Source organism: Simochromis diagramma, unplaced genomic scaffold, assembly GCF_900408965.1.
Source record: "Simochromis diagramma unplaced genomic scaffold, fSimDia1.1 OVJJ01000320.1, whole genome shotgun sequence".
NCBI lineage: Eukaryota > Metazoa > Chordata > Actinopteri > Cichliformes > Cichlidae > Simochromis > Simochromis diagramma.
The window spans coordinates 9,479,393-9,494,151 of NW_024386773.1; the positions used below are offsets into that span (position 1 = coordinate 9,479,393).

Here is a 14,759-nt window from a genome sequence, read left to right on the forward strand (position 1 = left end):
AATATAACTTTTGACACATTTTTTCAAATTTTTCTAAATAAGTGTGGAAAAGACAGCATCACCTATCAGCTGTGTGCTGCCCTGCTGAGACTGGGAAGACCTCATGAGCAATATTCTATTATGCACACATAACAAAAACAATCACTCTTTAAACCACAGGAAATACAATGAACTGACATGTTAATGAGCAACTGGAATGCATAAATAATAATAAAACAAAAAAAAAACAAAGACAGAAATAAACATTTGGTGAAGTAAAAGTACATCATGTTCGCTTGCTAACAAGAAAATCAGGCATGAAAACACTAAACGCTTTTCCTAATAATGCACTTTAACAATGAGTGCTCTGACATTTTGATCGTTTATACTATAGCTTATCACTGTTATGATGACAGAAGCTTTACAGCATTTGGTAGATGGATATTTGTCACACTGTTTTAAATATGTTAAACCACTCATTTCAACATGAGCTACAAAAGAAAAGAAAAAACAAAACACACACACGGCACCATTTTTACACCTGCCAGTAGGGAAATGAACATCTTTTCAACCCCCTCCACTTGCAATGCATCTCTTTGCGTCACTCCATGTTCCAGACAGTGACAGTTTCCCCTCTTGTGCTTCAAAAGTAAGGCATGCTCTGCCATTAAACCATTTCTGTGCTGCAAATGGATTACTAAAACTTCACCTCCCCTTCAACTCTTGATTGCATTCCATCCTCTTCCACCTCTCCACTGCTCCAAAGAGAGAAAGCTGCAGATAATTAACAATGTGGTGGGAGAGAAGTATGACAACTTATGAATAAGTAAACGTGCTTGTGATTCAACATGCATCAATTTCTTTTAGTTTACTTTTAGCTTCAGCTAATCTGTAAATTCCTTTCATCCTTGATGTTTATAAGGTTTGTGGTGCAATAATACACCCCTACAAACACAAACAGCTCTGCCCTGGTGCTGTATGCAACTCTGCTAGGCTGTAACCCAGCTATGTAATAAAGGCTTTAAATCAGCACCTTGGACAGTACTACACAGCCCTGAGAGAAGGAGGGAGAGCAGCAGCATCGCTGAGGGAGAGCAGCAGCATCGCTGAGGGACAGCAGTCAGCAACAGCCTCTGACATTCCTACTGTAATGGGGCAAAAAGGCCCCGATATCAAGAACTGTCCTGCATAGCACTGATGACTAAACAGAGTTATTCACGTTGTTCAACAGCTAGCTTAGCAGGGCTATGATTCAGATGAAAAGGATGGATTTTTGTGTGTGCGCGTGTTCGTGTGTGTGTGTGTGAATGAGGCCCTATCCTGAGAGATGCTGCCTACAGCAAAGTGACAAAAAGGTAGAGATAGGGGTGAGTGACAGGCAGAAACAGAGATGTGCTGAGACTAAGTGATGGGAGACATTTATCCAACTCTGCATGGGTCTCCAAATTATATATCTCTCTATGCTCATACAGTTTTTACAGGGCTCCATGTAGTCATGTGAAAAAATCTAAGTACATCTCATGATTCAGTAGCTTGTAGAACCACATTTAGAAGGAATAACGTGAAGTAATCATTTTCTGTATGACTTTATGACTCTCTCACGTCATTGTGAAGGAATTTTGGCCTAATCCTCTTTACAACATTGACTTAGTTCATTGAGATTTGTGGACCTTCAGTTAGGCACAGCTCTGCTGAGGTTCTGCCCCAACATTTTATTCATGTTGAAATCTGGACTTTGACTGGGAATTACAACACCTTGATTATGCTTCTTTTTTTTTTTTAGGTAATTCTGATTTGTTGGTGCTCTTGGGATCAGTGCCCTCTTACATGATCCACATTTGATCAGAGAAATCAAATTCAAAACAGGTATACATAGTTCATGGTTATCTCAGTGACTGCAAACTGCCCAAGTTCTGTGGCTGCAAAACAAGCCCAAACATTCACCTCTTAACCACCATGCTTGACAGTTGTTATGAGGTGATTGGTCCTATAATACCAATAATATTTTTAGAGAGAAGAGACTTTCTCCTGGCAACTCTTCCAAACATCCATACTTGAGATGTAGCCTTTAGATAATTTGCTGTTTCTGTGAGCATTGTAGAGTCTGACCTTGTGGGGAATTTAGTGGGACATCCACTCCTGGTCTGGAGTATTAAGGTGTGTGTTAACGCAATGACACAAACTCCCAATACCTCAGCTTTTATAGAGATGGTTACACTTGGTGATGATCATTTGATTAGCAGCAGTTGCCTGCTACTTATCCTCCTGGATGCAGGACTTTCTGCACTCTTTTATCCTTTTAAAGGACTGCAAAGAGTCCTGTGAAAACTACTGTTTTGACTGTGCATTTCATAGTATTTTATCTATGTATGGCTAGAGAGTTGATGAGCAATGACACACTCACTCAATTAGCATGTTCTCAACATGAACATTAACACACGCATGCACATACAGATATCTAATTCTGACAGTAAATTCACAGTGCTTTAAGCTTTTGAGTGCACGGTAGCAGTATTCTCAAGTAATCATATGCTGTTAACACTTATGCATGTGCTGTTATGTGGTTTCACATCATGCTTGGTAAACTGCCCTTGATGGTTTCAATTTGTCACACATAAAAATGGGGTCATGCTTCAAACTGGCCACTAACCTCTTACAACTGCTGCCCATGTCTCTTAGCGCAACACTGTAATCCCCCCCACCAAAAAAAAAAAGAAAAAGAAAAACATAAGATGCCCGCATTAAGTTAAATATTCATGTTCCCAGCACTGGTCTATTTTTATCATTAAGCCCTCACAGGTAGGAGAAGAAGCATAGTGACTGTTCTCTCATCCGCAACCTGTCTCTCCAGTGCATCCCTTAGAGCCCAGGACTGACAACAACAGGGAGATTTGTGCATAATGCAGAATGAGAGAGATGAAAGAGTGAGGACACAGCTGAGACAAATATAGAGAGCAAAAGGGGAAAAAGAGGGCAGCAAAGGAAAAAGCCGATGCTTGAGAGAGAGATGTGTGCAGAGCTACAATAATCTGTAACATTTCGCAGACAGAAAGGAGGAGTGCTGTTGGTTTGCAGGTTTTACATAGGCAACAGCAGAATTATCCTCACTTTGAGTAATGAAAAATAAACTGAGGTTACCCGGGACTTAAACTGAATGCATGATTTAATACTCTTCTGAAAGGTGCAACGCTTGTCACGGGCACTTAGAAGAACAGGTTTATTTTTCGCCAGGGCCCGAGAAGCTACGCGCTCTCTGGTGAACAGAGCACTCACCACACAGCTCAACGCACAAACCAGCAGCCTACAGGTTCTCTCTTGAAAGCCTGCAGAGACTGAGGACCTGGCTGAGCCATGGGGATTTGATGGAAGGTTGATTTTGACAGCTGGGGGTGATGGGATTAGCAGCAATGGTGGCTTGGTATCAGTAATTGTGTATGTTTGTGTGCACATGTGTGTGCATGTGTCTGTGTGTGCACCGCCTGTCTAAAGAGGTGCCATATGTGATGGGAATATTTATGTTGCCATGAAGAATGAATGAATGAATGATTGTACGGCTGCAACACAAAATGCTAGGTACTGTTAGTCCATGTGTGTATGCTTATTTGTGCGGGAGTTTGTGTGAATATTAGTAAAAAGAAAAGAAAAATGTGTGCATGTGCTGGACAAAGCTGTAATACACACCATCATCGTACGGAGTGAACCCATTACTATTCCTGTCACAACAGCCTTGCAGTAAGAGCAGCAGTAGAAAAGGCATCCAGGCCGTCCACCGTACGATGGTGTAACGCACCTTGCATGTGCATGTTGTGCGATCTGCAAAGTATTTGCTGTAGATATATTTATTCTCCATCTGCTTGGTTGCGTGGGCAGATGTACATTATATGCATGTCTTGCATTGTCATGTGAATGCCCCCATTTACACGTATCTGCTCATGGGTTTGTGTCACAGCATGACACATCCCATCACTCACCCTGGCTTTGCGCTCCCCCGTCCCCCTCCTCTGTGTCGGTCAGATTGTTAAGCATCCTGGCTCCTCTACGGTGCTCTTCTGCTGCGGAGCGATGTCACCGATCAAGCTATCGGCAGCTCTCCCCGCGCTCCACGCACTGTGATACAGCCACAGAAATTGCAGGGAAGCAGCGTGGAAAATCTGCAAGCCAGGTCCTCTTCACTCCTCTCCGCTCCTTGCTGCCCGTAGGATGCACGAAGAGAGAAAGGAGAAGAGAGAGAAGGATTTTTTTCCTTTGTAGATCCTCCTCTTGACGTCTCTTCTCCGCTGCCTTGTAAGCGTGACTCTCTCGCTCTCTCTCTGTTGCTCACTCTCTCTCTTTCTCTCAGGAGGAGGAGGAGGGAAGAGGGAAGCTGCAGGAGTTTGGTGGATGATGGAACGCCTCAGAGCTGCACGCTTGTTCTCCCTCCTTCCTTTCCTTCTCTCTCTCTCTCTTTCCTGCCTTTGTCACTTCTGATCTCAGTCTCACCCTATCTTAAAATACTGACTATTCCCGGCTCAGATGATGTTGCTCAGTCATTTTAGCCGCCAAACTGGTTGCATACTAAAGCAGTAGTATGATTTCTTCCATATCCATCTCCCCCCTCGCCTCTCTTTTCACATCGCACCCATGAGACAGAGAGATAGTAGCCTTGTTTTCTGTCCACACAAGAGTATTACGCATTGGATTCTCCTACTTTCAGCTTTGTAATAAGCCGCCACACTCTCTCCCTACTTCAGTGTCACATGCAAATAGATGCTCCATTTCCTACAAGGGATGAGCAAGCTCTATCAAAATCATCTGTGTGCAGTTATGCTATGTACAAAGGGTAATTTTCGCTGAAGCACATACATAGTTTCAGCAACTCTTATATGTGCACAAGAGCATACACATTCCTCCCTATCTGCTCTGCACAAATGCAGCTAAAAAGGGCATTTTTCCTTTTAGATTTTTTTCTTTTATTTCTCTCAGTGGAGAGATGCTTGGTTCCAGCTGAGAGAACCTGCATGTTGTATGGTGGCTGCAGAGCACTGAAGCCTCACTGTCAATTAAACCAGTCTCATTTTGATCCATGCAGATTTATTTTGATCTGGTACACGCTGTACTTTGAGCAGAAATGTGTGTAGTAGGAAGACACACTGTATGTGTGTGTGTGTGTGTGTGTGTGTGTGCGCGCGTGCTTCTTTGTGTGTTCCAGTGGTTGTGATTCTACACTAGAGATATGAAAGCAATTAATCTTGGTTTTAGTCATAGTAGCGCTGATGCACAGAATGGATTTCAACAAAAGAGAAGGAGAAAAAAATACAACTGCATGCTCAGCTTCAATGAATAAATTTATTACCAATGTCTAGAACAAAACTGGTATTGTCAAGGTACAATTACCTTGACACAGAAGCAATACCTTGAAGCTTGACAATAAATTGCATCACCGAGTTCGGTGTACAGATACATTTCTCTGTTTTTGATCATTACTACATCGTAGCCAGGACTTTGTAACAACAGGAGACCTTCACAAAATTAAATTATAATACCAATGGAAGTAAAACCTTTACAGAAACCTTCAGGTGTTTCAGGAGTGTCCTCAATGACTTGCTCATCTCTACTTCATTTACACTCAAACAGATTTATTAAGTAATTGCTCAAAGAATGTGGTCCATGTGCATGAAATTTTTATTTTCTTTGATTTTTCAAGTGAATGACGAGGCAGAGGTTTTCTAGGTTTTTTAAAGGGAGTGGAAGTAACTCGTGGATTATTAACGACAGGGGCATTTTTTTAATGTAATAATGATACTTTGCCAATGTGGGTACATGACATGACATGAACACTGATCCCACTGCATCCACAATCCAGGTAAAGAACTCCAGTTCATGCATGTCTGCTATATGGAAATGTATTGTGGGACTATACTCCTGTAGACATCCAAATATCCTGTCCTGCAACACTTAACTGGTGGCCCATCATTTAGTCAGCAGCAGCTGGCCATTACAGCTGTCTGGATGGATAGTTAACTTAATTTTGTGTTGTAGTTACCAAACATTTGTTAAATTACAGCAATGTCAGCAATCGAGTTTAATGTCTACTTAAGAATTGGATTTTTTATTATTAAGGCCAATATGGGGACACATATGGCAAATTATCATAAGCTGTGGTATTTGGCTGTGGTGCGCTCTATATTAATATGATGCTGTATCCACAACCACAAAACAAATTGATAATATTTATCCAATCTTAGAAGTGATCCTGAAGTTTCCATAGATCTCCACCAAGACCCCATCCAGAACCTCATTCTACCCTTTACCAGCCATTAAGCTCTACACACACTGGAAGTGATTCACAGAAACATGGGAGCCATAGGAAGCAAATAAAATTTGGCGTCTCCAAGCAACTATGAGCAAAATAAATGTTAGTATCATGACATGGGCAGGAAGCTAGTGGAGATAAGGAGATAAACTTTTCTCAACTTGCAGAAGCGCAATTGAGCAACTACTAATGAGAGTGCAGGACACCTAGTAGAAAACACACTGGAGGGATACCTCGACAACCAGAGCCTTGAAAGCAACCAACTGTTAGCTTTAAATCGGTACATGACAAGCGAATCACTTACAGTGTGGATGCCGCTTTAGTACTTTTGAATGGACACCATCTTACCTGTTGAGAAAAGTAAAGGAAGCAACCATTACATAAGGATCATAGTGTTACCACTAAGTCTTTGAACTCCAGAAAAGCAAAGCTGTGGCTTTCAGCTTTGTGCAGTTCTTTTCAAGAAATGCATTTCCTTGTGAGATCCTTGATTACTGTGTGTTAAATAGAGTCAATGGTTAACAAAACAGTCTACTTGACAAATGAGGTAAGGCACACCACACAGTGCTCCTACATTATCACAAAACATACTTGACTCTATAGCACCTATCCAGTGCACCCTTTTTGATGTCAGGTGGTCTGTTTAAGCTGTCATTGCTCAGTTCATGCCACAGCTCCAGTTTAAATAAACCAGGCCGAAGTGCTTCACTGCTGCAGCTGTTTACATGCAATATTTAATCAGCCCAAACTAGCACCATCAAGTAGACTCATAAATGGGACAGTGTGGTGAGGTTATGAAAAGATATTACTAATCTACCTCTGTGCAGCTTTACAAGTCACCTGGGCAAAATTCACTGCATTAACTCACACACTGATGTTCGTGTTGGCTGACTGAAGCAAAAACATATTTGCATCAAATCAGCTGATGCTGTCAAACAGTCTGCCAAATCTCTGTAATATTTTTGATCGGGCAACAAAGTAGACATTCAGCCAACTGTAAATTTGAGTAATTCGTTGTTTTACATCACTGATGCGTGTAATACTTTGTTTGCCAACACTGACCTTGAAATGGAGCTCCTCTAAATAAATTTGTATTGCAGGCTCAAATGCACTAAACCAGTTACCGGCACCTTGCAGTCAGTTGACTGCAAGGTGCTCAGGTCCTGTGGCTGCGAAATAAGCTCAAACTACCACCCCTTCACTACCGTGCTTGACAGGTGGCTTGTGGTGTTTTTGCCGATTTGCTGTTTGCTTTTTGCCAAGTGTGGCGCTGTGCATTAAATGCACAGTTTGTCCAAAGGACATTGTTCCAGAAGACTTTCGGTTTGTTCAGATGCAGGTTTGAAAACCTAAGCTATGCTTCCATGTTCTTTTTAAAGAGAAAAGGCTTTCTCCTACTTCCAAACAACACTTACAGGTCTTTTTCTAATTATACTGTCATGAACTTGCATGCATTCAACACCTAACTAAGGCCTGTAGTGTCTGAGATGTAGCCTTTGGGGCTTTTTGTTCAATTTCTCTGAGCATTTATTGGTTTGTCCTAGGGTAGAATTTGCTGGGATGCTCACTCAGAGAGAAGAGAAGCAAACTGCCTATACTTCCACTTTGATAGCGATGGTCACACTTGCTGACGATTCATTAATCAAGCAAAACATGGCTGCTACTTAATTGCTGTGGAAGCATTAAAGGTGTACTTATATTTCCAAAAGAATAAAGAAATTGGTATCATCCATCCATCCATCCATCCATCTGCTTCCGCTTATCTGGGGCTGGGTCGTGGGGCAACAGCCTAAGCAGAGACGCCCAGACCTCCCTCTCCCCAGCCACCTCCTCCAGCTTGTGCGGGTGAACACCAAGACATTCCCAGGCCAGCGGAGAGATATAATCTCTCCAATGTGTCCTGGGTATGCCCCGGAGCCTCCTTCTGGAGAGGCCAGCCACCCTTTGGAGGAAGCTCATTTTCGCGGCTTGTATCCGCAATCTCTCTCTTTTGGTCACTACCCACAGCTCGTGACCAAAGGTGAGGGCAGGGACATAGACTGACCGGTAAATAGAGATCTTCGCTTTTACACTCAGCTTCTCTTCACCACAAAAGACCGATACAGCTTCCGCTCCCTTCTGCAGTCACTCGTGAACAAGAACCCGAGATACTTAAACTCCTCCACTTTGGCCAAGAACTCGTCGCTGACCCAGAGTGGGCACGCCACCCTTTTCAGGCTGAGGACCATGGCCTCAGATAGGGCTGTGCGATATGACCAAAATCTCATATCCCGATATAAGAATTCTATCGTACCGATAACGATATAAATCACAAAAATGTAACATTTTCTGTAAATTCTGTGAATCTCGGGCAGCTCGACTTGCGGAAAGTGTTTCCAGCTGCGCGTCGTGTAGCTGGAGTAGAGTGTTTTAACCGATGCATGAAACTATACATTTTTAGACATAAGTTGTAAAGGCCGCCGTTTTCTTTGTGAGTATTTATTACACGGCGTGCTGCGGGGAACACGTTCTAACGTTTGAGTCTAAGGTTTATTTTTTAGCACCTGGCGGCTCTTTTTCACTTCTCATCCGTAAATAATCTGCTCTTTCACGTGATTCAGTTTATTTTGAAAAGTCTCAACAGGATCTTGAGCTTTATTGTGAAAAGTTTATGTGGAACATAAACAAGCGGACACACGACGCTGTTACCGTCATTGTTGGTAACCACAACGCATAAAAACAGGCGCTTGTCCGTAGTGTGGTTATATAAAATATAAGAGAAAGAGAGAACTTTAAGAAATTAATATAGCCACTACAGTGACCATCAAAACGATGAAAAAATATTGCCGTAAACAGTTTATTTTGCGACACCACGAAACAAACGATAGCGTAAAATGAAACGATAGACGTTTTTATATCGTCATCCGATATATATCGTTATATCGAACAGCCCAAGCCTCAGATTTGGAGGTGCTGATTCTTATTCCCACCACTTCACATTCGGCTACGAACCGTTCCAGTGTGAGACTTTCCCAGGAAGGCTGAGGCGCGTGATCCCCCTACAGTTGTAACACACCCTCCGGTCCCCCTTCTTAAAGATGCCAAATCAGAGGTACCGCCCCTGATCTCCACGCAACATTGCAGAGGCATGTCAACCAAGATAGCCCTACAACATCCAGAGCCTTCAGAAGCCCAGGGCGGACCTTTTCCACCCACACCAAGGAATTGTTTAACTGCCTCAGTGACCTCGTCCCCAGCGAAACCAAAGTCTCATTGATGGAATTCAAATTTCCTGCGGGCACTATTCTGTGCATGTACTGCTGACTCACTCAGCCACCTAAAAACACAATCTTAAACAGCATGGCTTGCTGACAGCTTAACAGTATTTTGTCTACAAACAGGGCCTTTTATTGGATTAGCACAAACCCATACAACAATCAGACACTGCCAAAAGGAGCTCTTTAGGTATTATATGGAAGGTGCACTCAGTGAGGAACAGAGCAATACTGAGTGGATCAAAAACTACGTTACCTAAATTTGTGAGCCTTCCTCTGGGTTCTTGTGAATGTGAGGGAGTGTAAAAATTCACAAGAGCTGTGGGCATTGCAGGAAACCATCAACGTTGTAATAAACATAAAATAAGACTCTGCAGCATCTGCGAGGTTGTGGGCAGTTCAGTAGTGTGGAAAGAAGGTGAGGGAAAATTGACAAATAAAAGGCTTTTACGCCTCTATGCAGATGTATCAGTCATACATTTTCTGAAATTGTACTTGTTGTCTGTGCCTGATTACATGCATGTGAGATAGAAATGTGTAAATTCAATTGTGTGCATCTGCAATTTTGTTTCCCGGAGAAGCACTGCTGCTAATTAATTACCTTTAAAATGTAAATTTAGCCATTCTGTTTCAAAAAATCCTTTAAAAATTTGTTATTTCAAAGGGTTCAAATTAAATTATCAGTCTTTTTATGTCTTTTTTTTATGTGTATCTTAAATAGATCTTTACTAAGGTCCATTCTGCTCAGAAGCCTACTAATAAAGCGGGGTAGCACATACTCAAAATATGTTTGATGATGACAGGCCATTGTCAAAAGAAATTCAATTATATTTCCAAGCAGGGCTTCTGGCGCAGTGACATTGTGTCAACAACAACAACAACAACAACAACAACAAAAAAAGTGGAAAGGATGGAAAGGAGAGGAGTGAAAGCTTGAGGTGACTAGAAGAGCACAGACCTCTAAAAAATTTAAGGAGCAAATGAAAGACAAAGGAAACATATTACGTCTGGGAATAAAAATACTTGCTCTCTGCACTAAGATTTAGAATTAGAGTACTGTACAAAGGTCTCGAGCCCCATGATGTAGAGATTTATTGAAATGTGCACAAATAAATCAAAATAGAGTCTATAAAACAGAAATAGAGTTTGTACTGTTCTAACAAGCTTGAAAGTCAATATTTTAAGTATGACCACCCTTATTCTTCAACACTGCCTCAGCTCTCTAGTTTTCAGGAATACTTCTCCACTGAAAACTCTTCTTTGCATATTGGCTGCTTTTTGTTCCCTCAATATGTTTTACAGAGGGCTACAGCCACTCACTACATTACATCTGTTACCACTGATTTTCAATCCAGTTGTTGTATAATTTAGAATACCTCAGCCTTTCCTTCCCATTTACTTTCAATAAGAAAGGCTTTTTGACAGGCACCCTTCTACTTCCAAATAGGGCTGGGTATCGTCACTGATTTCTAGAATCGATTCGATTCGAATTCACAAGGTCCCGAATCGATTCGATCCACGATTCGATTCAATTTGATTCGATTCAGTTCGATTCGATTCAATTCGATTTGAATCTGCGAAATTTTGACAGTCAGAAATATTATAATTCAGATCAGTAGATTTACATATTTTTGTATCTATAAAAGGAAGCTGACACACGCAAGACTTTATCAAAGGTGTAAGCATCACAGCAGATGCCTTTGTGTAAAAGTAGCTGAAGATAAAACACAGAAAAACATGAAGGTGATTTTCCTGGCCTGGGATTTTATAAAAATATTCTGCGGTAGATCAAAAACAAAAGAAAACCATTAATCAACACATGAACATTACCTCTGAAGTTACAGCGGTTTTATTAGAGACACAGCTGAGCGTTTTGCATTTTGCAGTATTTTAAAAAGTTTAAATTTGTATTGAACTGTATTGAACTGATGGGGAACATTTGAACGGCAGAAATTAGGTTTTCTTTTCGGAAGTAAGTAAAAGGAAAAAAAAAAAAAACAGCGGCCGACAGCGCTGTAAACAACGGTAGACTTGTGCATAATAAGCAAGCAAATAATGCAGAAAACAGATTTTTAGACGGGAAACTGTTCTTGAAGTACAGAGAGAGAGAGAGAGAGCTGTGCATGAAGTGTGATTTTATTTTGGTGGAAGCAAAACAGTAAAAGTCAGAGGGAATTCATGACAATTTTTATGTGAAGCGTAGTTTGGATCTTCTTTTGCTGCCGGTTCAGTCAATATTGTTTGGAGAGAGATAAAACTAACAGCTTTAGAATCAGCGCAAAAAGGGTGTAAACACAAAGCGCGGACCCGCCGAAACATCAGAATCAGCGAGCTGTCGGCTTTCGGCGACCGTGTCTGTGCTGTCAGGTGAGAAAGGCGACATCTCACTGATTCTGAACTTCTTTGTGCAGAAGCCGTGTACCTGCTCTCATTTACTGTCTTAGCTGTTTGGTGGTTGTTGAAATTTTGTAAGGTTTCACCTGAGATTCTGGCGTTTCGGGCAAAATAAATTTATATTAAAAAATCGATTCGGGATTTTAATGAATCGATTTCACGTTATCCAAGCCAGAATCGATTTTAATCGATAAATCGATTATAAAAACCCACCCCTACTTCCAAATCACCTTGTTGGTGTAAGAATATTGTTATGTGCCTCTCATCCTGTGTCATCTCTGGCATTTTTTGTAGGGTTAGCTAAAGAATTTGGAACAATTAATGCATTTTTGCAACAGGTTGCTAATAACAAAATGACTAAAGGTACAATTTAAAACTGGTTTGAAGCTTTTTTAAGTGTAGACAAAACACTGGTTTATCTTTTAAGCAAGGTGCCTGTTTTATGCTTCAATCTAGACATCTTTCGATTAGTAAGAAATAACACCAGCACTGTCACAATACTTTTTGCAGATTACAAAACCTCTTTTGCAGTTACCGTAAATTACCAAGTTTCTTTTTGATACTACTCTTATGCCTGTATAGTTTATTCTATAAAAAGCTACAGTCTACAGAATGTAAACCTAAGCTTAACTACAAACAAAGTTTACAAAATATGTGCAATGTCTTAAAGAACGTTATTTTGCAAGAGGCATGTGGAAGACAATATGCTGGTCAGGTGTGACTTTCTGTCTCCACCCATACAAAAATTTTAATTTTGCTAAATCACATTAGGCAATGAGTTCCCCTTTGCATTAGTGTTTTGAAAGGGATTTTTTTAAATATTATATCTGCAGTCTGGCAACAAGGTTGTCTTGTCACACAACGCGCTCTGTTTACGGAAGTAAAAATGGCGGCTACAGAGCTAGTAGGTGTTGTTTCAGCAGTCTATCAATTTCTGCACAGTCATAACTGACAGAATTTTGACAAATTAATTAGAGAAAGAAGGACACTGAGAAAAAAGAGAGCCCGTGCTTTAACAATGGCCTTGTTTGGAGCAGTGGCTGCTACCTCCGTGCAGAGTTATATATGGACACGGAGTCGGAACCAGGAGTGGTGGGGTTGGTTTGTGTTCAGTTCAACCTTATGTCAGTGACGTAAAAGACGGATTTAATGCGACATGACCATTCAAACACCAGTTGCTTTCTAAAACATCGGATATGTATCGGATTCAGTACATACATACATACACATACGAAAGTAGCCTAGGTTGGATTTGAAAATATTGGATTTGTGCCGTTCAAACTGTCATACCATGATCGGATATGGGTCGCATAGAGTCAAAAAAGTCTGATTTAATGCGCTTTCACCTGCAGTGTGAATGTAGCCTAAGGGATTTCCACATACTTCTATACATTTTTGATAGACCCTCGAGTTCTGCTTATTCTGAGCTTGTGTGTACAAAACCTCCACTGGATGAGGATTAGATAAATACAATTATATACCAAAAAAATAAAAAATATCAGAATGGTGTATGTCACACACTGAAGACAAAAGTTGCAGTACTCTGTGTGATTCCTACATCAAGTCAGTTCAGTTACTGGCCACTAGAAAAGCACTCAAACTGCCACACTTTTCTCACTGCAGTACTCAATAGTGTACTACACAAGCTGCTATATGCTTGTTATAGGATGAGATAAAGTGAGAAGACGACCAGTTCCAACCTGCAGTATCATTAGCTGTGCCTTGTCTTCTCGTGTGTTCTGGCTGTCTTGGACAACTGCCAGATCATTATGGTCTATCTGGGCACCTCCAGAGATTGACAAGGGCATTCAGCATTTTACAGCATCTGGCACCCACAAAAACAAAAGCTCTGGACATGGTCCACTACTTGAATTGGGAACATAACAAAAGACACTCTGACAAAACCAAGGAAATTCTCAGGAAGCTTGAAACATGGTTCTTTTCTTTCCAAATGTAAAATGGAAGCTCAAAAGCTTTGAAATGAAACAACATTCAGAATATTCTCTTTGAATTCTTTTAGTGTGTGAAATTGAATAATATTTTCAGACCAGGCACTTATGCTTAAATAATGCAATACAGAGACTTTCTTTATCTGTCAAAAATCTTGGCCTGAAAAGGCTCAGTCAGCATCAGCACTGGACACATCAAAGTCACCATTCTGATCCTTAGAATTATGATGTTTGTAACAAGTTGACACTTGCTTCATAAAAACATTGCATCGAGTTAATGTTTTTACAGTAATATTATATGTGTTGAATCCAAAGTTATTCAACCAAAAACAACCCACATATGTCAAAGTCAAATCTTTACTGGATGCTGAGTGCCATCAGTCTAATTAAAGCTGCATGGTGATAAATAATGCATTATCTGCAGTACATTGAAAATGAAATATGCAAACATTAAAATGACTCCTATAAACAACGTGGACATATTTACACAGAGTGTTATTGCAGGACCTTGGTGAAACAATTTGAGAATGCAGTCTGTTATCACAATACTGTAGCACATTAGATTTCCCATGTGTCTTATTCCCTCTCTCAACTGTAAATCTGATCAGACTCTGCTCAAAGCAGTCTAATATCCTCCTACAGCACACCGGAGGACAAACAAACAAAAAAAGTTGCATGCAGCACAACAGCTTATATCGTACATAGCTATCAGTTTATTCGCATAAAATTGTGTTTGGATGGGTTCAAGAAAATTACACTGTAACTATTTGAGTTTTGCCCCAGACTCCTGAGAGGTGATTTACAGTGGGCTATAGATGATAATGGATATAGGACAGAGGAAAGGGTGGGTAGATTCGGTCTACTACTGTCCATCACTTTACCCGGTGCTCT

The 14,759-nt window shown here is 40.8% G+C and overlaps 1 protein-coding gene across 4 annotated transcripts in view; it reads right to left on the bottom strand.

Moving 5' to 3' along the window:
• Positions 1-14,759, bottom strand: part of slc12a5a (solute carrier family 12 member 5a) — a 191,302-nt gene that overhangs the window by 109,411 nt on the left and 67,132 nt on the right. Inside the window, exon 1 of one of the 4 annotated variants that reach the window (XM_040007017.1) lies at positions 3,951-4,794. The exons of the other annotated variants lie outside the window; for them this stretch is intronic. Within the exon in view, the coding sequence (XP_039862951.1) occupies positions 3,951-4,005 (55 nt within the window). The 5' untranslated portion in view covers positions 4,006-4,794. Of the gene's footprint in view, positions 1-3,950; positions 4,795-14,759 lie in introns of those variants that run through there. 4 annotated transcript variants of the gene reach the window in all.